At 41.9% G+C, this 22,265-nt stretch overlaps 1 protein-coding gene across 1 annotated transcript; it reads left to right on the top strand.

Annotated features, from left to right (window-relative positions):
• The first annotated feature begins 2,222 nt into the window (after positions 1 to 2,222).
• On the top strand, positions 2,223 to 21,948 carry tnfrsf19 (tumor necrosis factor receptor superfamily, member 19). Its single transcript, XM_037087236.1, has 10 exons — positions 2,223 to 2,644; positions 3,443 to 3,528; positions 4,331 to 4,444; positions 9,367 to 9,545; positions 9,708 to 9,793; positions 16,822 to 16,986; positions 18,757 to 18,885; positions 19,072 to 19,174; positions 20,230 to 20,510; positions 21,131 to 21,948. Exons 2-10 carry the CDS (start codon positions 3,463 to 3,465, stop codon positions 21,133 to 21,135), a joined length of 1,128 nt encoding a protein of 375 aa, XP_036943131.1. The 5' UTR covers positions 2,223 to 2,644; positions 3,443 to 3,462; the 3' UTR covers positions 21,136 to 21,948.
• The last annotated feature ends 317 nt before the right edge of the window (positions 21,949 to 22,265 follow it).

Here is a 22,265-nt window from a genome sequence, read left to right as displayed (position 1 = left end):
CGAGTCTTATATCTGCGAAGTATGCAAAAAGTATGCTACATACTTAATAGATCATTATATATTAAAATAGAGTAGAATCAGTGATAGAATGGAAAGTATATTTACAACATTACTGTACTCACAGTAAGTGCATTTTTGAGGTACTTATTCTTTACTTGAGTATTTCCCGTTTCTCTTACGTTATATACTTTCTCTCCACTACATTTTGGATGCAAATGTTTTACTTTTTTTTTTTTTTTACTCCAAACTAAATGTATGTGAATACATGAATTACTAGTTACTTTGAAGATTGCATGGATCAGTGCATCAGTTCTCTTAAAAGACACATTGATAATCAGAAACATGCTGAATATGGGATTTCATGGGAACAGTATATGTTACTAACTGTGAAATGTAGTTTTACATGTATTTTTGAGATTTAGGTACATTCAATATCAGACACTCCATATTTTAGCACAATATCTTTACCTTTTTTTCACTCAGATATGACTTTGAGAATAGAATAGAATAGAATAGAATAGAATAGAATAGAATAGTATAAAATAGTATAAGAACAGAGCAGAGTCAAGTGTCCTCAGAATTCAGTCCATCATAGAGGAGGAGTCTATTTGCCTCAGAACAAGGTGTGAACTATGTTAAATATAATACTTTTTGAATATACTAAATAGAAATGAATAGAATCATAGATTATACACAAATAGAATATAATTCAGTCATATACAATCTGTGCAGTGAATCAATTGAATAGAAATGTAGATGGTAGGAGTGTGTATAGAATAGAATAGAATAGAATAAGGATGTAGAGAACATGTGCATTTTTTTAATGACAAAACTGCTCAGTAGACACTTCATAGGAGACTATGAAAAGTAAACACAAAGAACACCAAACCCTGAGCAGCAGCAGAGATCAGCCAATAGTCAGTGACACCAGTCTGACAGTAGATGGAGACAACAGCAAAGCCTGAATCTGCTGCTGTATGAGGGGGAAGCTTTGACTGTGAATCCAGTGTTCTCACAGCTAGATGACTCATCTGCAGGTCAGTAGTTTAAACATTTCACCTCAGCACGGTAGAAATTAATAAAAGTACATTAATAAGAAACAAAATAATATTCTTATTGTCATTTCTACAACGTGAAAATATTGTTCTGAGTTCATAAACTCATCAAGTTAATAATAGTGTCATGACAGACTTTTAGGTTTAAGTAATAATAATAACATGTTGTATTAGACACATAAAACATTTTGAATATCAATATTCCAAATTAGGAAGGTAAGAAACAGCTAATTACACCTGTAAAGTAGATACTGATTTCCTTGGACAGATACACAACATGTCTGGACATGTACAGTAATTGGCCACTTTTACTGCACAGCTGAACTTTTGTCCTCTGTGTCTTTGCTATGGCTCACACACACACATACATACACACACACACACACACACACACACACACACACACACACACACACACACACACACACATTTTAACATGATACATTCACTTTTACTTAAGCATGACTTTTGGATACTTTTTTACAGCACTGACTATTAATCTGAATCTGCAAAGAAACTGTAATTATAGAATGTGATGTCTCTCAGTAGCTAACTTGCACTGTGGGTGCTGCGGGCTCCAGGTGTTGAAATGAAAAAGGTGATATCTCTGCTTCTGCTGTGTTCATTTTGATAATTTGTTTGTAAACTGTGCAGAATGAATCTTAAGGCAGGAACACACTGGCCCAACTGTTGGACGCCTGAAGCCTTTGGGGTTTAAAGACATGATGCCTACATTACCCACAATGCACCTGAGCCAATGAGTGACAACAGTGAAGGGAATTTATCAGATGACATGCAGCCACAAAATGCTTCAAAATACTTTTTTGTAGCACTTAAGATGGTGGAGTTACCTACAAATGTAATGTAGTTAGTTACTTTTCACCACTGGATTACACGGCTTAAGGAGTGGCGTTTAAAAACATCATGCTCCATAACTCTTTGGTCTGTATTACATGGGGACCGCAGGGAAAATCTGAAGGACCATTAGAGGGCCACAGTCCACACACTGGGAACCCCTCGGCTGGTTCTCAAACTTCAGAACACAGACTCCCGTCAAACAGCAAATCAGACAGTTCGCGCGCGCGCACACACACACACACACACACACACACACACACACACACACACACACACACACACACACACACACACACACACAGGGAGTGACTCCAGTCTTCCTCATCTGTCTCGACATTTTTCGACCCACTGCATTGTTTCCACAGCGACTCTCCGAGCAAACCCGACTGTAATCACCGTGTTTGGCTATCGATCAGCCTGATCGCGCTGGGCTCGGCGGGCGCCGCACGTGATTGGCTCTCCGCGGGAGTCGCTTTGAAGTCGCAGATCAGATACACGCGCCTCAGATCCCTGAAGCCCCCCCCCCTCCTCCACCTCTCTCCCTCCCTCCGCCTTTGATGTGGGCGCTCAGTTTGTCCTCGATGTGCCGCCGCTGCTCTGTGCGGAGCAGAGAGGCTGCAGCGCTGACATGGTGAGCAGACCGGTGCTGGAAACACACCGCTACACCTCTCACCGGTCTGCTGTCGACTTTTAATAGCCAACACTTCGACCAACAGGCTGCTCTTTAGCAGGTAAGACGAGCTGTCGTTGTTTTGTTTTCAGTAGCTTCTCGGACATTTACCGTTAGTGCACTGACGATATCGAGCAAACCTTTGGTTAAACCCAGAGCACAGGACATTAAAACAAACCTCCAGCACGTAAATATATATATTTTAATGTACGATATTGTTATCATTTTAACGACTTTAAACAACAAACCGACGATAATTTCACTTCACGGTAGTTGACTCTCCGTCTCGTTTCATGTCCTGCTCGGATGTTTTTGTGTTTTTCAGTCAGAGGATGTTGGTAACACGGAGACAACACTGATGGTTTTTTTTAGACATTGTGATGTTTTAATAGTCCTGTGAGAGCTTTAAAGTTTTCCCCATGTGAAGCTACGGAAGCTGTCTGACTGTCGCAGCTGCTGATGGGACTTTAATCACAGAGCATCAGTCAACTTATTTTACGAGTGTGTCCTCTCAGCCTTATACTTGCTTCATTATAGATTAATACATATTATCAGTCACCATTTTTTGAATCCTTAACCATTATAGCTCTAAGGTTGAAAATCCCACCTTGTTGCACACTGTATGTATTGTATATTACTAACCAGTATGCTTGTTATTATTTACAATTTGAGCGTTTTTATATAATTACAATGGATCTGCTGTTGTGTTGGTGGTAAAAAAATAAAAAATAAAAATCTAAATCAATGTATTTTTGCTTTACCCCAGAAGATTTGACCTAACCATAATATGTCTCTGTAAACTTAGTTAAACATACTTAAGATCAGTTTTTCTGTTGGTTGTGTCCTTTTCTGGGTTCAGGTAACAATCTGCTCATCAAAATGGTCTGGATGCTTCAACACACGGTCTCTCTTCTTCTCGCCGTGCACGTTATTTATTCAACTCTGGTAAGCGTTTCATCAAATATTTCATTTTTGAGCACAACCAAGTGAGATAGTGTAGTGTTTATGATAGTTACACAATTTTCCATCAATTCCAAATCTATCATCATCATTCTGTGTACAGCTTGTCTGTTACAAGAATAAATAGAAGATGCAATAAGTGAATGAGTATATTATCTGCTTCATTTAATTTAATTTTACCCCGTCTTTATTTGAGTGTCAAAGTTCATGATTGACCAAGGAAATTGTAGTTCAACAAAAAAATCTGAACTAGCTCTTTACTGAAACTTTAAACCATATTTCACACCGTCTTTCTTGGGGGGGGGGGGATTTTTGCAAATGTGAACTGCAGAGAATACAGATTCTTAGTTTGTACAAACTTGAAGTGCAGATCATGACAGTGTTAAACAGGCAACGGCTCAGACAATGGGATCTGTAAAACACTTACTGGCAATGCTGACAACGCCGAGTATCATTTTACCCTTCTACACCGCACTGTCCTGATTGTATTTGCTATCTTCGCTCTAGTCTAGGTTTTGGCAAGCCCTGTATTGTTGCTTTTGACTTAAATTCTGCTGCTGCAGCTATGCGGTTCTCCCACAGGGCTCATTAAAGTTCCATCTTATCTCATCCCAACAGTATCAGACTTGTTTTCAAGAAAGAATCCAAGGCGGGGGTTGATCCCATCAAACTATTAAAAGAGATTATGATGCATAGCTCTGGATTCATTCTGCATTCTCTGTTATGGATGAAAGTGGTGTTGAAATGTAGGAATCTCTGACTTTCACCAAATCACTGTCCCTCTCAGATTCCTGTGAGTGCCGAGGAGGAGACCAGAGAATGCAGGGAACAGGAGTACAAGGACCGGTTTGGGAACTGTAAACCCTGCAAGCAGTGTGATGCAGGACAGGAGCTGTCAAAGGTTGGAGCAAAATTGTTTTGGATTTATTCTGTTTTTTTTAATCACCCAACCCAAATATGTTTTTGTTTTGACTGAGGAGATTTGTCTGTGTTCACTCAGAGGGAAAAGTATTGTCACTTGTTTATTCAGGAAAAGGAAGGTGTAATAACACAAGGGATCCATAGCAGGCCAGTTAAATAAAGTTGCTAAAAAAATGTTGGATGGGATTATTCCTGTGGTGAAAAATAAATCTGCATAAAAGAAAAAAAGTGTTGGGATAATGAAAAGAATGGACATCACTGTTTAGAAAAGTGTGTGTCTTATCCAGGGAGCCAACATTATTTATTACTTCCTCTCTTTCATGCAGAGAACAGCCAAGCCGCTATTAGCTTTTGTACAACACCGACCCTTCTTTAATCAGTCACACCCATACTTTTGACCTTCTGCAGCTGAATGGCTTCCATTGTTTTTCCACATTGCACCCTGTCCAACTTATTGTCTTCACTGTTTGAAGCAAGCCATGCCTAAGCTTGCTGCTCTCTCAACTGGGAGTAAAGTTTTTTCCACCACCTTAGCCACAGGTTTTTTGTGTGCTTTGTACAAACAGGCCTCTTTAGTGTCAGCGGAGGCTTTTCCTCTCTGGCAGCAGCTATGCATCTACATCTACAAGTGCAGGCAGTGATGTTGAGGTGACATATTAAACATCAAATATATTTAGAAAGACTTTTAGGGTTTTAATTAATTTAATCGTAAAAGCTACATTATACAGCTACATATATTACTACATAAATCAATAAGTTAATTCTCCCTTCTTTTTTAATATTTAAAAATGTTAAAATTGACATCTAAGATATACGTCCACAACATCTTCAATCCATGTACTTTGCATTTAAATGAAACACTATCAACAGATTTCTTGTTCTTGTTTTAAGCTTGAAGGCACAGTCTGTAAAAAAAAGGAGCTTTCACAAACCATCACCAAAATTTAAAGGCAATACTTTCGATACTTTATCTGCAGTATAGAGACTAACAAACATTGATCACTCCATTTGTATTGACGGTGGTTGTCTAAATATCAGACACACCTCTTAGTATAATGCAGTACAGTTCAACAGGCATCAGGATGACCATGAAGTTAAATGAAACAGTTTAAACATGAGCTGAATTATAGCCTTCATGAATGTAGAGTCTGTTGCAGGACAGTTGTTGTAGACTAGCTGGATGTTCCTAATAAACTGGCATCTGAATAATGTTATTTATATTGTCAATATATTGACGTTGAGCTAAGGAGATTTTTGCCTTTATAACTTTCTTGTTTGAAATTAGCAACAGCCTAAAGTAAACAATAGTCTGCAATAAAAAGGCTGGTAAACTGACTGACTAGGTGGGTTTACACTCCACTACATCTTTGAGAGCTGGTGAAAAAAAAAACTCAGCATCACCCTTGACATCTGTTGCACACATGCATTTAAGCCCAGTTGCCTTTAATCTCAGTGCACACAGACATGCACTCTGTGGTTGGTTATACGCTTCAGTAGTCCTCGTGTTCCTCTGCCAGCTCAACAGGCATGAATGCTGCTAGCCACCCTGGGGTCCTGGTTAATAATTGGCTGCCTCATTCTTTCTCTGAAGGTAGCGGGATGTCGGCTCACAGAGGAGACCTAGGCCTGCACTCAGAGAAAGTTTCCCAGACCCACAACTTCTGATCTGAGCTCAGTGTAGCCAAGACAATCTGTACGTACTCTGAAAGGCAGGACTGACTATTGGGAGGGAAGCAGACGTTTGGAGTCACTCTGTGCAGCTGCCATAGAGATCCCGGAGGAATGTGCCCCAGTTTGCTCTGGAAGTTTGCCTCTGGAAGCCACTCTTAGGCGGGCTGACAAACATCAATTAGCCCCTTCACACAAACTGTAGCTAAAAGAACCACCCACACAGAGGGAACGTCCGTTAAAACCACTTATTCTTTTTCAGACATATATCATTCTAGGTTTCATTCATAGGAAGTGGCTTAGTCTCTGGTGTTGTGTCAAGCATGAAGGGGAAGGGGTGAATTGCTTTCCAGTGCATGCTGGAAAACTGCCAGTGGCAAAAAAGCAGGAACACAGCTTTGATGTGTCAACATCTTGTAGTATGTAGCAAGAGTGTAACATTGCCTTCAGCCACACTCCCAGGGCAAAGGACTTTTAGATGGTACTGGCTAAAGAGAGAGGCAGAGGTGAAAGTAAGTGCAGACAGACATTAGCTACATTTTGTCTAAAGAAGCAGTTAGAAAGCTTCAAAAAGAGTGATTTAGAAAGGAAAACAAAATCCTGCCCCAGAGAGCCCACTGCTTGAATTAACATACATTGTTTTCAGCATTGTTTCATTCCCAGATCATCTGACTGGCTGCCCCCCGTGTGATTCCCTCCTAATCTCAGAAATATCTCTGCGTCTGAACATGCTTCAGGTCCCAGCCAGCTCTCCCCTCCACGCTGCTGTTATGTTTGGCAGTCTCACCAAAACTAGATCAGGAGATAGGACAGGGAAATGGGATGTTAAGCATCTCCTTATTTTTGGACTGCTTTGACGTGAAGTCACCTTAAAGTACAGTGTGGAAATAGAGAGAGAGAAAGAGCTTTTTCCTCAAATGCTAAATGCTTATCTGATGTATTTGAATAGTAAACATAAAATCTTATTTGTAAAGGCAGAGCAGCATAAAAATATAGTCTCCTTAACTGCTGGCAGATGTTTTATGAAAAAGGGTTAATTCGCCTTCTTTTGTTTGTGTGTCTCATGTTATTTTTGCCATTTTTGCCACACCCTGAAAATGTGTTCTTTTCAGGGAGGTTCAACGGACTGAAGATGTCTTCTTTTGTTATTATTGGTGGTTGTTTTATACATTGTGTATTCACTTTTTCATTAGACAATAACTTTAACATCGCAGATTACCAGGGAATGTAGTCTTTCTTTCAACTGCTAAATTAGTTTCAGTGGGTGCCGGGTGTCAGCTCTGTTGAGCTTTGTTAGCAGGGATAAAAGAAGAGAGAGATCACTCCTTGATGTTTTGCGCTGCCTGGATCAGAGGGCCAGAAGTTGGCTGCATTCTCCTTTTGTTTCAGTCCTCTGACCTGCTCTTGTCTACATGGCATCAGCCCCCATCTTGCCATGTGGTGCCCCACAGGCAGAGTGCCTGTGCCAGTGCTGGTCTAAGCAGGGGCGACTCATCCCATGGCCCCTTCCCTCATGGGGAAGTGGGTCACAGAACCTCTGTGAGGTGAGTGTTTTCTTCAGGACCAGTGCGGTGGTAGTTTCCCAGCCTCCTCTAGCCTCGTTTGGGCTTCATTTCCCTCAGATAGGCAAGATCATGGCTCGCAACAGTGGGCGGCAGAGTCTTCTTGATTCTGCCTTTCCCCTCTTTATCACTCATCAACCACCCCCTCTCTGGTTCTCACTCTTTCTCTCTCTGTCTCCCCCCCCCTCCACTGTTCCCTGCCCTGTCCTGCTGAAGAGCAAGGCCTTATATGGAGAGTTCATAACAACAGCTGCAATAGTCCAGCCCTCACTGGTCCACCTCGGGCCAGGCCTGGCCCAAGGGTTCAATGTCAGACTCACATGTGTTTGCCTGTAAGGTCTGAAATCCTCATCCTCCAGCCCGACTGCGCGGTGCCATCACACGATCACATCCTTGTCCCTAACCCCCTGTTTTATTTCTCGCCAGCCTGCTTCCCCAAACCCAACCCCCATATCATACCCTTGTGCCCACATTCCAGCAGGACTGCATGCCCGGGCAGTGAAATGGGACACGGGCGAAGAGAGAAGAGAAGAGAGGAGCCCTGTTTGAAGCTGGCCTTCACTTTAATGATATATGAGCACCCCCACACCCTTCCTGTCTATCCTCCTGGCTTTGGATTGCAGTGTGGCAACACTGGACAACAGGAGGGCAGCTGCTATGGAGCTGATAATGAATGATCAATGTATGATGTCATCGCTGCAGGGTCTTCTCACTCAGTGTGGTGTACTGTAATATCAGCTGTCATGTAAATGTCAGTTTGTCATTGAGGTCACCAGTCTTTCAACATAATTTTTAGGGATGTGACAGAGACAAAACAAGCCCAATATTGGCAGATAGAAATGAACAGCTACAGTAATAATTTGAATTTATACATTTGTGGTTAATTCAGTAGTGGGGGTTCCTTTAACCAGAAATGTTGGATTTGGTTTCTAAACTTGCCAGACTTGTGCATTTCTACACTGCCAGTTGCTGTATTGAACAAGCAAATAATGTTAAGTATGATACGAGTTAGAGTTGGGTCTTCAGTCGATATTTTTAGTTATATAAAAACTGTGTAAAAATGTGTTTATATTTCATGTTCGTCCTTGAAATATCTTACATATTTCAGATTTAGCTTGGTTCAGGTGGACAAATCCTCGAACTGTGGCTCAGCATTAGATCAGTCGCACAGAAGTAGGAAGCTGTGCTTTTTAGGTGCACTCTCAATTGTTGAACACAAAAAGAGTATTCATCTTATTTTCTCCATATACCTCTCCGTAATCCTTGCCCCCTTCCTGAAGAGTTTCCTTTGCTTGCTGGCCTCTCAATCAACGGGACACTTACTGCGTCTGCTTGGAGAGGGAGCCACACAAAAAACGCAGCAATAAACTTGCAATAATACAACAGTGGGTGTCCCCCAGGGCCTTTATTATTCAAATGCCTGGCCTTTCTGGGTCTTGCAGCGGAAGGCCGCTCATTCATACTGAGAGAGTCAGGGAGATTATTGCCAGTGTAAGATGGACTCTCAAAAGAGGCTGGCCATTGTTCTCCTCTGATCCCGCGAGCCAAGATCATTCTTTAATTCTAGACCCCCGGTAGTCCACATTCAAGCCCTCTTTTCGCCAGCTGCACATCTCCCCAAACCACCGACCCCATCTCTTACCCGGTGTATTTCTCCCGTTAATCCCCCCAGGAATGTGGCTTTGGTTATGGAGAGGATGCCCGGTGCGTGCCCTGCCGGAGCAGTCGCTTCAAAGAGGACCGGAGCCTGCAGAAGTGCAAGCCCTGTCTGGACTGTGGACTCATCAACCGCTTCCAGAAGGGCAACTGTTCGACCACAAGCAACGCAGTGTGTGGTGACTGTCTGCCGGGGTGAGAGGACAGAAACATCCCCATCAGACACTATTGATACAAAATGTTTTATTTTTCCCAATAATAGTCTGACAAAGACAAGAAACATGTGACCCTATGACCTGAGTCTGTGCATGCTTGTGTTCACCAACATTAAAACCTAAAATTTCGTGTCTTCAACAGATTTTACAGGAAGACCAAATTAAGTGGTTTCCAGGACATGGAGTGTATACCCTGTGGGGACCCTCCACCTCCTTATGAGCCTCACTGTAAGCACCTTTTCCTTTCTTTCACCTCTTCTAACAGTTGGCCTCACATCAGTGGCACATTTTGTTAACTGTTCCCATGAATACAGTCTATTCATCCCAGCCCACAATAGATGATGTTTTAAGATGAAACAACAGGGATACAATAGTCCAAAAGCAAACACCACCAGCTCCAGCACACTATTGAACTCCTAGCCAAACTCTCCTAGAACCAAAACTGGCACTGCAGTGCCACAACAAAGCCTACACACACACAACATGCCAGCACAAGGTCCTTGGAGTAACCAGAACCACAGCCTCTAAAGGGTGGAGCGAGCCACAGTTCATTCACTAAGTCTCACTGAGCCAGGCAGCTATGCTATATGTGCAAGTAAATGCTTGGATTTACAAGCTGAGCAGTTGGAAAGTTGAAATGGATACAGCTAACATAATGCTGGATTTGCCAACACTGGATTATATTAGCTCAGAACATGTCACTCATTCTCAGAAGTCAGTTTGGATTAAATGAGCAAACTTCCTTGAACAAAACCTCCGTTGATATTTCTAGATTAAACGTGTCGCTGCTCACCATGGTTTTGTTTCAGCAGTTCGCTGGTTCCAGCAGCACAATTTATTACCTTCGGTACAGATATATTAGGCAAAAAAGGAGACTGGAGGTGTGTTACATTATATTTGCAAAGTAGAGCTCACATTCCAGTAGGCCACAGATCCAATTAACTTCTGTCTTCCGGCCATTATAAGTAGTTAAGTACAACCTTATGATTTCATGTATCCTCATAAAACCAACAGGCGAGTGAACTTATACCTTTGGTAATTGAGTGTGACTTCCTAATGGCAGAAGAGGCTGCAGCTGTTTCAGGGGAGGCGTTTGGCAGTTGGAGTATCAGAGCAGCCCCAGCCAGGTTTAGCACCCCTGTGCTTAATAAATGGAGACAGCTCTGGGATAACGGAAAACTAAAAAACAACATGTTTGCTCTTTGCTTGCGAGCCCGAAATGTGAAGATGCATGATTTCATCAGACCATCCTCTCTTTGTTTTGATTTTAATTTAGTATCTTTTCCAGCCCAGATTTTTTTTTGTTGCAAGCTGTTTGTGTAATGATCGCTGGCCTTGGGACAACTGGCCTCCCTCTGTCTGCTCATTTGTCCATCTACACAGCTTCCCGTTTTGATACTGGAGGAGGCCTGCTAAACAAAATGGCCATTGTGTCTGAGAACATAGCTGGTAGTTTGCTTCCACAGGGACTCTCAGCGGAGCATTTCCAAATGTTTGAAAGTCTTGCTCCCTCCCACCAATGTTATCTTGAGGAGGGTGGTGAAAACTTAAAGGGCAGATCATTCTAATAGGCCATACTGGCCCCGGGGCGACGGTGCAGCTGTGCAGGAGAGGCAAGTTGCCGTCTGGGGGGGACTGTAAATCTTAAACCACCCCTCCTTTTTTCTCCTCCCTTTCCCCCGGTGGCTCTTTGGGGCCGAGTAAAAACGAGATTGTGTTTTATGGATTCCTTTAGCCTCTTTAATGTGTTTCATCTGCTGGAGTTTTTCACTGTCACGGTAGATCTCAGAGAGCTGAGTAGACCCAGCTCACACACAGGCATTCAGACAAACACACACATACGCCTGCCTTTTTCACTTAGCCCTGTATTGCCATGTTTACTATTTGAAAACAGATTTACTAAAAGTCTGATGGGAATGTCTTTGTTGTCTGTCTTTGTTCAGTGTAAAGAGAAACAAAAGTGTGGCTTTTAAATGCTGTCATAAAACTAGTCTTTGATATTTTAGGCAGGATATCCCTCTACTGTGTCAAATTAAATATTTTCAAGGAATGGGGCAAATAGTTGACATGTTGGAAACATGATCCAACAAATCTCTATCCTTCCTAATAACCACAACACTTTTTCTTGTAACATGAAGAAAACATCTTCTGGATTCACACACAGCTCACTGACTTCAAAGGTTACTTGCATTCAGGCAGGAAATATTACTGACTAGAGTTCCTGCCAGCAGTTCAAACAAAAGCCTTTCAATAATCAAAACCCACTCAGACGTCAGCGGCTAGAATTTTCAGTTTATCCTTACTGATGTTTTAATCCAGTTATCATGCAATTATCAAACCACAACCTCAAAGTATAATGATGTTTGGTACTGCCACATTACAAGAAGTGATGATTATAAAGAGTTTTGGGACAAACACAACACCCGTTATAAACATAAATCATTCCAGCAGACATATCCAGTTTCGCTTTAAAAAATGTAAAATGGTGATAACTTGGTTGTCTGTTGTTACTAATTATGAACTGACATATAGGTAACAGGCACAAAAAGTTCAAAAAGAGTTCATGTAAAGGTAATTCTGTGTTGTAATATACTGACGCTTTTCTAGGGCAGACACTCTCGAATTAGTGGAAGTGGAAACCCCATTCAAGAAAAAAAAATGTAAGGGAATTAAAGATAAAATGCATATCCTTGAACTAAAGACTTACTTTTTATTCCATGCTATTGTCTTGGGTGCATAAAATGTTAGTTTGTTATAATGTGCAGCCATTAGAGATGCTTTGGAGGTTAGTGAAGGGAACAGAGCTGCTAAAATCCTGTCCCAAGAAAATCTCCATCTGCTAGTTGTTCTCCAGGTAAAAGAGCCTCTTAAAAGAGTTTGTGCAGACAAAAGTCAAAGATCCTTCAGAGGTGTAAAGAAGTGCTTCTTTTATTTGAAGCATGTGGCTTTCCATAGAGTCAACAGGCGGGGAATCTATGAAAGGCTGCGGTTTATTGGTCTGGTTTGTGTGGAGATAATATCAGCAGGTGAGGTCTCTTCAATGGACCAGTGTTTATCTGTGTTTGCTGCAGCTGCTGGGCCTCCGATAACAAGCTGCCTTTGTGTTGAGGGGCAGATGATGCTCACCTTGGATCAGTTGGGTTTGACCTTGACAATGAAGACTAAGCGTAAACACAACGGTTAGACATTACATCTGTGGATTACCAGTATAATACAGTACAGTTTCACTGTGTATTAGATAATCACAGATCTTTTAAATGTTTTATACTAAAATGTAAAACATGGTGGTATGCCTTTCTGAAGAACAATATGCCAGTTATAGTAATAAATATATATTTAAATATACAGTGAATTATCATTTTTAAAAATGAATGAATGCCTCTGTCTCTTTACTGTGATTAAATGTTAATTTAATTAAACACTACTATATTACTTATTTTTGTCTTGTTGCTGGCAACTAACAGTTTTTAGGATGTGGCACAGGAATGTGGCAATATATTTTAATAACAAGTAATATGTGTTTGGCATTGTGCACATATCAATGCTTGTGTCAGAACGCTCCCTTATTGTGCCCTCTGGGTCAAACTAAGTTTTGAAGCGCTGCTTTGAAAATTTTTTTCCTTTTTTTTTCTCCTTTCCCTTAGAAGGAATGTTAAAATACCCTTATCCCCTATCGGACTGAATAAAAAAACTGCCCAAAGCTAAAGTAATGTTTACATTGCATAACAAAGAGCTCTTGGACGTGAAAAGGTTGAGACCAGCTCCCTTTATGATTAATGTACTGAAAGGCAAACAGCAGGGCTAACTGAAAAAGATTTTCTCAAACAAAAAAGTCATTCATTATATTTACCATATTCATCAACAATCTCTCACAATTTATTTTCTTCCCACATGCTGGTAACTGCTCTGTGTTTCACACTGTCATAGAAGCATACGCTCACTATTTGCTGTGCAATAAACCACACCCTCTCTATCATACATACACTGGTCAGGAAAATTATGTTTGATTACTGATAATGATCAGAGACAATTACAGTAAGCTACACGTATCTAGCCTCAGAGATAAACGTCAGTCAGTTTGAGAATCCAGCCGCTCTTCTGCTTGTTCTCCAGCTCCCTGTTAAAGCTGCAAACCTCTGAGCCGAGGTTGTGTTGATGGGGGTCATGCAGATCACCCTGGTCTTCACTTATCACACAGGATGTCTGGAAATTTTCTCTGTATACAAATGCTGTGTGATGAACAGCTGCAGACGATCAGCAGTGTGCCGCTGCAGACACTCGTGGTTTAAGATGTTCATAACCCAAAAACTCAAGAGTAAATCCAGAGAGCCAAACGATTTGTTGATATTATGGTTCTGTGTCAACCCTGTTGTCAGAAAATAGACTTGCAGCTTATCCGTACCATGTCAACTGTTTCATTGGAAATACATGTCACATATCAAAGACAGGTAATTAGACACACCAGTGATTTCTCTTGAACACTGAGTGATGTCTCCTCCACTGGAATGTGAGTGGTATTTTCCCCCTCAGAGTGTTTCACTGGGTTATTGTGATCTTATACTATTGTGCAAGGGTCTAGATCTCATTACAACTCAGGGAAAGCATGGAGTTTTCTCAAGAGTATTTTCTCGGGGGGACATGAAATATATCACTAGTGTATATCAAATTATCTGCTGTCATAGACATAGCCATTAATAGTAGCTTTATCTACAGTTTATGGCCAGTTGCACTACACTTTTCAAATAAACATAAATCCAGGCTATTGGTTTATCAATTTGATATTAGCTAGCTAACTAGCAAGCTTTTTTAACTCGCAAAACTTCCAATAATAGCCTGGGTTATCTCTAAAAATGGATCCGGCTGGGGTAGAGGTAAGATCGGGCCTAAAAAATCCAGCCCGACCCGACCCAGGCCCGCAGGCATTAAAGCCCGACCCAGCCCGAGCCCGACCAATTAACTTGATTTGCAGGCCCGAGCCCGAAGCAAACCCGAAATTTCAAGATTACGTTCACGAAATGTCCGCAAAGCCGTGCGCAAATCGTGCTCTTGCTCTGCGCCTCCTGTTTAGTAGTAGTTATATAGCAATTACCTTACAGCGCCGCCTTCTCTGTTTTATCCAAATTATTTATTTACAACAAGTATTCCTTAGTTTAGTATCCACACATCGTTTTAGTATACATTTTTATAAACATATATTTATTAAAAAAAAAGTCAGCGAGAGAGAAGCCCGAGCCCGACCCGACCCGAACGTAATGATTGACATTTTAGGCCCGACCCGACCCGAATTTCGGGCCGGGTCGGGCTCGGGCTCGGGCTCGGGCTCGGGCTCGGGCTCGGGCTCGGGCTCGGGCTCGGGCTCGGGCTCGGGCTAAAGATCTTACCTCTAGGCTGGGGTTAAGTTACTTCAGTTGAGAAGGTAACAACGTATGGTTACTCTTTTAAAGCAAGAGTGAGTATACAGTCAGTGTGATGATGTACGGAGTGATGAAATATATCAATTTTGTGTTTGCCACCTCTACTGTATTTACAGATATTAACAATAAGACAAACCTCTAAGCTAATCAACACTTTTACATGACTAATACATCAAATGCCTTTCTACAATGTAAAAGTAAACAAACGTATGATTCCCAGTCAACATGGAGGAGAGTTAAGAAGCAGAGTCAGATATTTCCCTCAGGAGTTGGTTGAGCCCAAAACCAGAACTAAATGAGGGTAGCCTTTTGCTATGTAGTGCTACTTGCATTGGGTCAGGGTTATCTGTGGCATTTATTGGCCAGTTATGTGGCCACTTATTGTTTAAAACACAGAGACGGGAGGAAGCTTCCATCCATCCCAGACTGGCGAGGAAGCCCATCTAATATCATCACTTCTTGCTTAGATGTGTTTTGATGTGCTTTTACCTGACTCAAGAAATGGTTCATCTGGCTCAGCTGTGACTCGTAAACGTGGTATCAGAAGACATCAATCACTGTTGTTTGGTCATAAAAAAACACTTGGAGAGTGATTGAAAGATCCACTTGTCTTTTGCTACTATTTCATTTACATTTGGATCCTGTATTGAGCCTTTATCCCTGGTGTGTGATTGAAGGGGTAATTACATGTAGCTGAAGCCATCATTTTCTTTTCAGTCGATCTGTCTGACGTTGTGATATCTCGGGTTAAGCCCTATTAAGCCCCGATGTTCTGTATTTGTGGGAACTTGTATAATGAGCGGCATTCTTCATGCTAAAAGTGTTTATATGAGAGTTGTTGAAGGGTCCTGCGGGCGGGGCAAACAGTGACATCACGCTCCCTCTTGTGCTGGAGGAGAGCTGTTCAAAAGCAGCTTGATCATGAAGTCAGTGCATGTGCTCACAACTCAGCACCACAAACACGGTGACACACAGAAGTCTAAAACACTCCCGATGTCTGTCCAATCTGTTTTTTTTTTTTTTCTCTCTGTGTCACACTCATACATGACCCGTTTCAAAGCCTGTCCAGCATGTCTGCCTCTTGATTTCAGGAGTGTGTGACTTGCATGTGAGGGAGCCTGGGGGCAGTGAGGGGTGTGTGTGTGTTAAATGTCTGTAAATCATCGTCTGTGGGGAACGAGACAGAGGCAGTAAAGAGAGAATCCACCACAGGCGTTTTCTCTTTGAACTCCTCTCCTTATTTCATTAGACTTTAGCGAAGAGATGACCAGCTTGAGGGGAAAAGGGATAATTTGTATCACGTTACCTGATTCTGATTTGCATATGAGCATTGGACATTATGAAGTACACACACCTCATTATGTGTTACCCCTGTCTTTTTCAGAACTGCTATTCACAAGAGATGCGTTGTATAGCTGCAACGATTATTCGATTAATTGTCAACTGTTAATCTATTAATCTATTTTGATTGCAGATTAATCAAGTTTAGCAGTTTTCTAAGAAGAAAAAAAGTCTAAACTTAACTCATTCTAGCTTCTTAAATGTGACTTTTTCTGGTTTCTTTACTCCTCTGACAGTAAACTGACTATCATTGACTTATGAACAAAACAAGACATTTGAGGAAGTCATCTTGGGCTTTGGGTCACAGTGACATTTTAAAGACCAAACAGCTAATCAGTTAGTTGAGAGGATAATCCATTTGGTCAAAAATGTAAATATTTGTTAACTGCAGCTCATTAAGTTTTTCTAATATATTCTGCAAATGCTGCTCATCACCATGGAATTCAACCTGTCGTTCAGCTGTACTTCACGTTCATCTCCTTACCTCTGTCATCTTCACAGGCAGCGGGCGTGTGAACCTGGTGCCACTGCCCGTGGTGGTGACCAGTCCGCGGGACATGGCCCTGGCCGCAGTCATCTGCAGCGCTCTGGCCACCGTGCTCCTGGCCCTGTTGGTCCTGTGTGTCATCTACTGCAAGAGACAGCTGCTGGAGAAGAAGCCCAGCGGTGAGTCACAACATCTGCACACGCTTGTTCACATTCAGGACAAGAAAGGGGAGCAAGGGCTGGAGCTTCAGAGCTGTCTTTAAAACTAATGAGTGGTGCGTTGGTGCGATCATTGTCTTTGAGTTAAGTTTATCATTTTAATAATGGAAAAACTTTTCAGTAGAGCCTGACCAATACATTGGTGGACAAATTGCATCAGCTGATATTGGCCGGTCACAGATATATCAGTATCGATGTATATAATGTCCAATATGCTGCAGTATTAATAGACTTTTATTTTAGAGATTACAGACAATTAAGTCTATGTATAACTCTAAAATAACTTGCCTATCTTACATATCTTTGTTCCAAGTGTTACCATATTTGAGGGATGTGTGTACATCGGCCAATATCAGTTTTGAGTTGTTTACTTCGCAATTGGCATCAGATTAGCCTAACCCTAACCCATCGGCCCCAAAAATCAAGCATCAGTTGGCCTCTCCTTTAATGCACCACTGCAGCTTCTTTCTATGGAGGCAATGTCTTTTGCACAGACGGGGGGTTACTTGTGGTCCTATGAAACGAGCATTGAACTTTGAACCCCTGCTCCCCAGGTGCTACTATTTCAGTGCACAGTCTCTGGTACAATTTGTTCTCTGGTCAAGATTTCCAAAATGGAGGGAAAAGCCCATATTTTACCATGTTTTCCAAAACATAGTGGTTACTCACTTTTTTGCAATCAACAATAATTGTTTTTTAATTTCCTACTGCACAGCAGAGGCTACAATACTGCGTTTCTACATCAGTGTTGTGCAAGAGTTCAGTATACATATGTTAAAATATGAGTGGCACTTGCAGAGCCCTTAATAATGCCCTAAAGAAGGACTATATCCTTTGAGATGAGCATTATTTCATCACTCTTTTGTTAGCTGCACAAACTGAGTGCCAGTTCATCTGTCAGTTGTGATCTCCAGTGTAAAGCCTTATTAAACCCTGATGTTGCATATTTGTGGGAACTTGTATAATGAGCAGCATTCTTGAGGGCCAAAAGTGTTTGAGTCTGTGAAACATCCCGAGGCAAAGAACTAATGACATCACGTTTTCCCTGGTAAGCTAAAACAAGGAGTGTATAGTGGAAGTTACCAAGGCGTTACCAGTTGTGTGTTTTTCTCACTGTAATGGTGTCAAGTGAATGCTCAAGTTGATAAATATTTTGTCAATAGTTTCACTCGGCACAAACACGAACCCCACCCTTCACCCAAGCTGCTACAAAACGCGAACACAGTTGCTTTTTAAATTATACAAAGGAATTTTAATCGGCCTCATGGACCCGAGGGTTGAAAGACGTTTCCAAACACATAAGAGAGCCTGTAAGTTCAGTCAGATAGACACCACGACCAGACCGACAGACTGGTTTCTGTTATTATTGTTGATAGGAAATGAGAATTTTTCTATAAAAGTTAAAGAGTACGAACTTCTAATACAGTATTCTTTTGTAAAGGGCCACACAGATGGTTGATGAGTCTTTAATAATGATTATTAAATCAGTTATAAGCAACTAATCAAACACAATCTTCTGGTTGCCATGTTGTAAAAAACATTTTGGCTGTTTTTGAATCCTTTGCATGGTCATAATGAAATCTACCCAGTGATAATAAAATGATAGCAATCAATTTATTACCATTAATGAGGACAATTTATAAAGACTTCTTATTAAAGTGTTACCAGTAGAAGATCTCTGGGTTGTTGCATGCGTATCAGTGTTTGACCTTCTCCAATCTGTTTCCTCAGCGGCCTCTCTGCGGTCCCAGGACTGTCCCTACAGCGGAGCAGAGCTGTCCTGCCTGGACCCACGCTGGCTCCATGACTTTCCCCAGAGACCCTGCTGCCAGTGTCACCTGGGTCCCGGACACACCTGTGGTAGGTTCAGATTCAAGAGGTTCTATTCTACCGCTGTCATTTGCCATGAAACCACTGATGACTGAAATGAAAATGTTGTTTTAACTTAAGTAGTATACTGTAGAGTGGGCGTTCAGAGCAGGGGCGATGGCAGACGGTTGACATTGTATTTGTGTAAAGTTGTATATGTGTTCGTCTGATGCTCAGGTCCCGTCCACCTGATCCCGTCTCTGTGCTGTGATGAGAGCTGCAGTCTGGGCCGCAGCCAGGACAACAGTCCCTTCCAGTCTCAGATGAGCCTCAGTGACGGGTGAGGCACAGAAATGTGACAGACATTTTAAAGCTGCAATCATGTTTTTCTTACCTTTCTAAAGAGTTGTGGTTGGAAGGATATGACAAAGAACATAATGGCTGACTGCTGCTGAACAGCTGCAGCTGATAAACTCCATATTGCCTGTGCATGTTACAAGGGATTCTCCTCCTGTTATGGTATCTGCGTTTTAAAGTTCTCAAAATCCCTGTTGCTACAGGAAACAACAACAACCACAGAGCTAGCAACACACAAGCAGAAAAGTCACCATAACCATAACCTGGTCGCTATTGTTACGACTATAAACAAACTAGCAGCTGCTACCTTTTCTTTGCAGATATTCGGCTATTTTAATGCCAGCACTCGCATCCCCACAGGCAAAAAAATCCCCCGTACACTGTACGCAGGGGCACCGTCATCACATTTTGGGCTTTTTGTGGCATAGCCAGACCAGGTGTTTGGTGAACTCAACTGTCTAGCAACATCATGACTGCAAACATTTTTTCAGCCCGGAGGGGAAGTGACTATAAAACCCTGCAATGTTTGCATCGCGCTCTGCTGACTGCACTGAACCTTAACAGCTGGTTAATAGCTGAACTCAACATCAATCACTGAACAAACACAATAAAATGACATCCATGGACACAAGTATACCCCGCTGTAGTGTAAATAAGTGACACAGTACAATGGCTCAATAGATAGAGGATGATTACTGCTGCTCATCCTGTATCGCTGCATAGAATATACTGTGTACAATATAACACATAAAGTAAGGAATATGTTTGTGTTCATAATTGTGAACTTCACATAATGTTGCTCCCATCAGGTAGTGTTTGGTACGCCCGCAGTAAACCAGGGAACAGCTGGCAGTGAAACACTTAACAGTTGTGCTGCTAATCAAAGCGTGGCAGACATAATTTACTGTGATTAATTAGGTCATTTGAAGCGCTGAGAACAAACAGACCAACTGAGAACATCACATAAAAGTGAAGTGCCAAAGGGTGTGGCTGTGAACACATTATGGTGATGAAAGCTGTCTTTATTCCGCTGCTCAGAAATGCAAACCAGGATGAGGAAGGCACCCTGACACAGTCGGGAGGACGTTTGGAGTCCGTCTGCAGAAAGGCTGCTGGGATAAGTTCAGAGTCCGCAGAGTGTTTGGACCTTCTGCAGTGCAACGCGGAGCCTGCGGGGAGACTGGAGGTGGAGGAAGAAGAGCAGAGAGACGAGGAAGGCTGCAGATCAAGGGAGAGTTCACCTGAGAGGAGCAGGCAGAGCTCCAGTGACGCAGTGACAGATGCACTTCTTCCCAAACAGCACTCATCAAGTCAAGAAGGTGAGGTGCCACAACACCAGAAGGGGCTCAGTTATTTTGCCCAGTTTCCATTTAAGACACAAAACTGCACTGACATTTCTACTGACTCTCCTCTGGTTTACTTATCACATCCCTGGATATGAGGCAGTTTAAATGAATGCTTTAATAGGTGTGTTAAGACACTCCCTTGGCATTCAGAATCAGTTGCCTCAAAGGAAACTGCTAAACGATTCCCAGGTTATTTAAGGTGTTAGGCAAATAGGGGAGAACGTCAGAGCAAAGAAGAAAAAACAAAGTGGCCGATCCCACTCCAGAAAATGAACTAACCACAAATGAAATAATTATGTAAAGTTTATGAGAGTTTTTCCCTACGTTTTACCAACAGATTAGATTAAATAAGAGCACATTCAGACTGCTGCATGTCATTTTCCTGCAGCCACTGTGCACAACTCTTGTGCTCCTCTTGGGACTTTGCTGTGCGTGTGTGTCCACGGAGAGCAGCTGGTAAAAGAAACAAGAGATACTGAGAGCTCTTTGATGTAGACAAGACTATCCTGTTTTAAGTCGGCCCCTGGCTGGCTCTGGGTAGATACGTTACTAATCACTGCGTGTCTGTGTTCCTCTTCCTGCTCTCTTTCCAGGATGACATGGATTTCTTTGGCTCGTGTTCCAACCTTGAACCAACCCGAACTCAACAACAGCCACGGCCAGATCCCCTATCAGATTACTCACTAGTCCCCCCCTTCCAACACACACACACACACACACACACACACACACACACACACACACACACACACAGATGAGCAGCAGCCACTCTTAAGCATGCTCGCACCGCCTCTTTGAAATGCCTGCCGCTGACCTCAGAGCCCCTCGTCAAAGGGTCCAAACAGAATATGTACATACATGCAAACAAAAGCACTGCTGAGGAAAAGCAAAGCACGAGGGCATTGGCATATACACACACACACACACACACACACAATGTGAACTTGCTGGCCCAGAAGGTGAAATCGAATGAAGTTCAAACGTTGAGGAATATTGACTTGATACGGCGGAGCAAAGTGAATCAAAGCGCTCGGCCTGGAGAATGTCTCGCATCTTGTTGCATGTAGGAGAACATTAACTGAACCACTCATCTAGCAGCTGGTGTTATGAAGCTTTTTGTGTGTAAAAGGTTTGCAGTTGTAAAAAAAATTGAGGCGTGAAGAAAAGTGTCAAAAGTGATTGAGTTGCACATTGAAGACAATCTTGATGATATGGAACAAGTTAAGACGAGGAATGTTTAAAGCGATAAATGTGTTTGTAGATACTGTAAAATATGAAATAGGTCAATATTTTTGTAACATAGACATGACTGATGGTATGTTTGCTTTTCTTCTCCCAGTTATAGTGTTAATGGTTGTGAATGGTCACCTCCACATATTGTTTTTGTAAATAAACCACTTGACCAAGTTTACATGCTGATTGACAGATGCATCCATTAGATCGAGCAATTCATGGATGTGTTTCCATGGAGATTTGGGGACTTTTTTTGAATTACAAAAAAAAGTTGAACAACTGATGCATCAGGGACGTTCGTCTCCATCCTGGTTTTAACTCCAACATCGCTGAGACCTACACTTCCAATAATGCAACTAAAGCGCTGATTAGCCGAACAACAGCAAAATAAGCTGCAAACTGTTTTAAAAATTGAGTAATCTCTTAGTTTTGGAAGTAGGTCAGACCTAATCCATTATTCTTAAAACATCTTAAAAGAATGATTGATAATAATAA

This window comes from Acanthopagrus latus, chromosome 2, assembly GCF_904848185.1.
Source record: "Acanthopagrus latus isolate v.2019 chromosome 2, fAcaLat1.1, whole genome shotgun sequence".
NCBI lineage: Eukaryota > Metazoa > Chordata > Actinopteri > Spariformes > Sparidae > Acanthopagrus > Acanthopagrus latus.
Note: the sequence above shows the minus strand (reverse complement) of the source record. Positions and strands in the feature narration are given on the sequence as shown.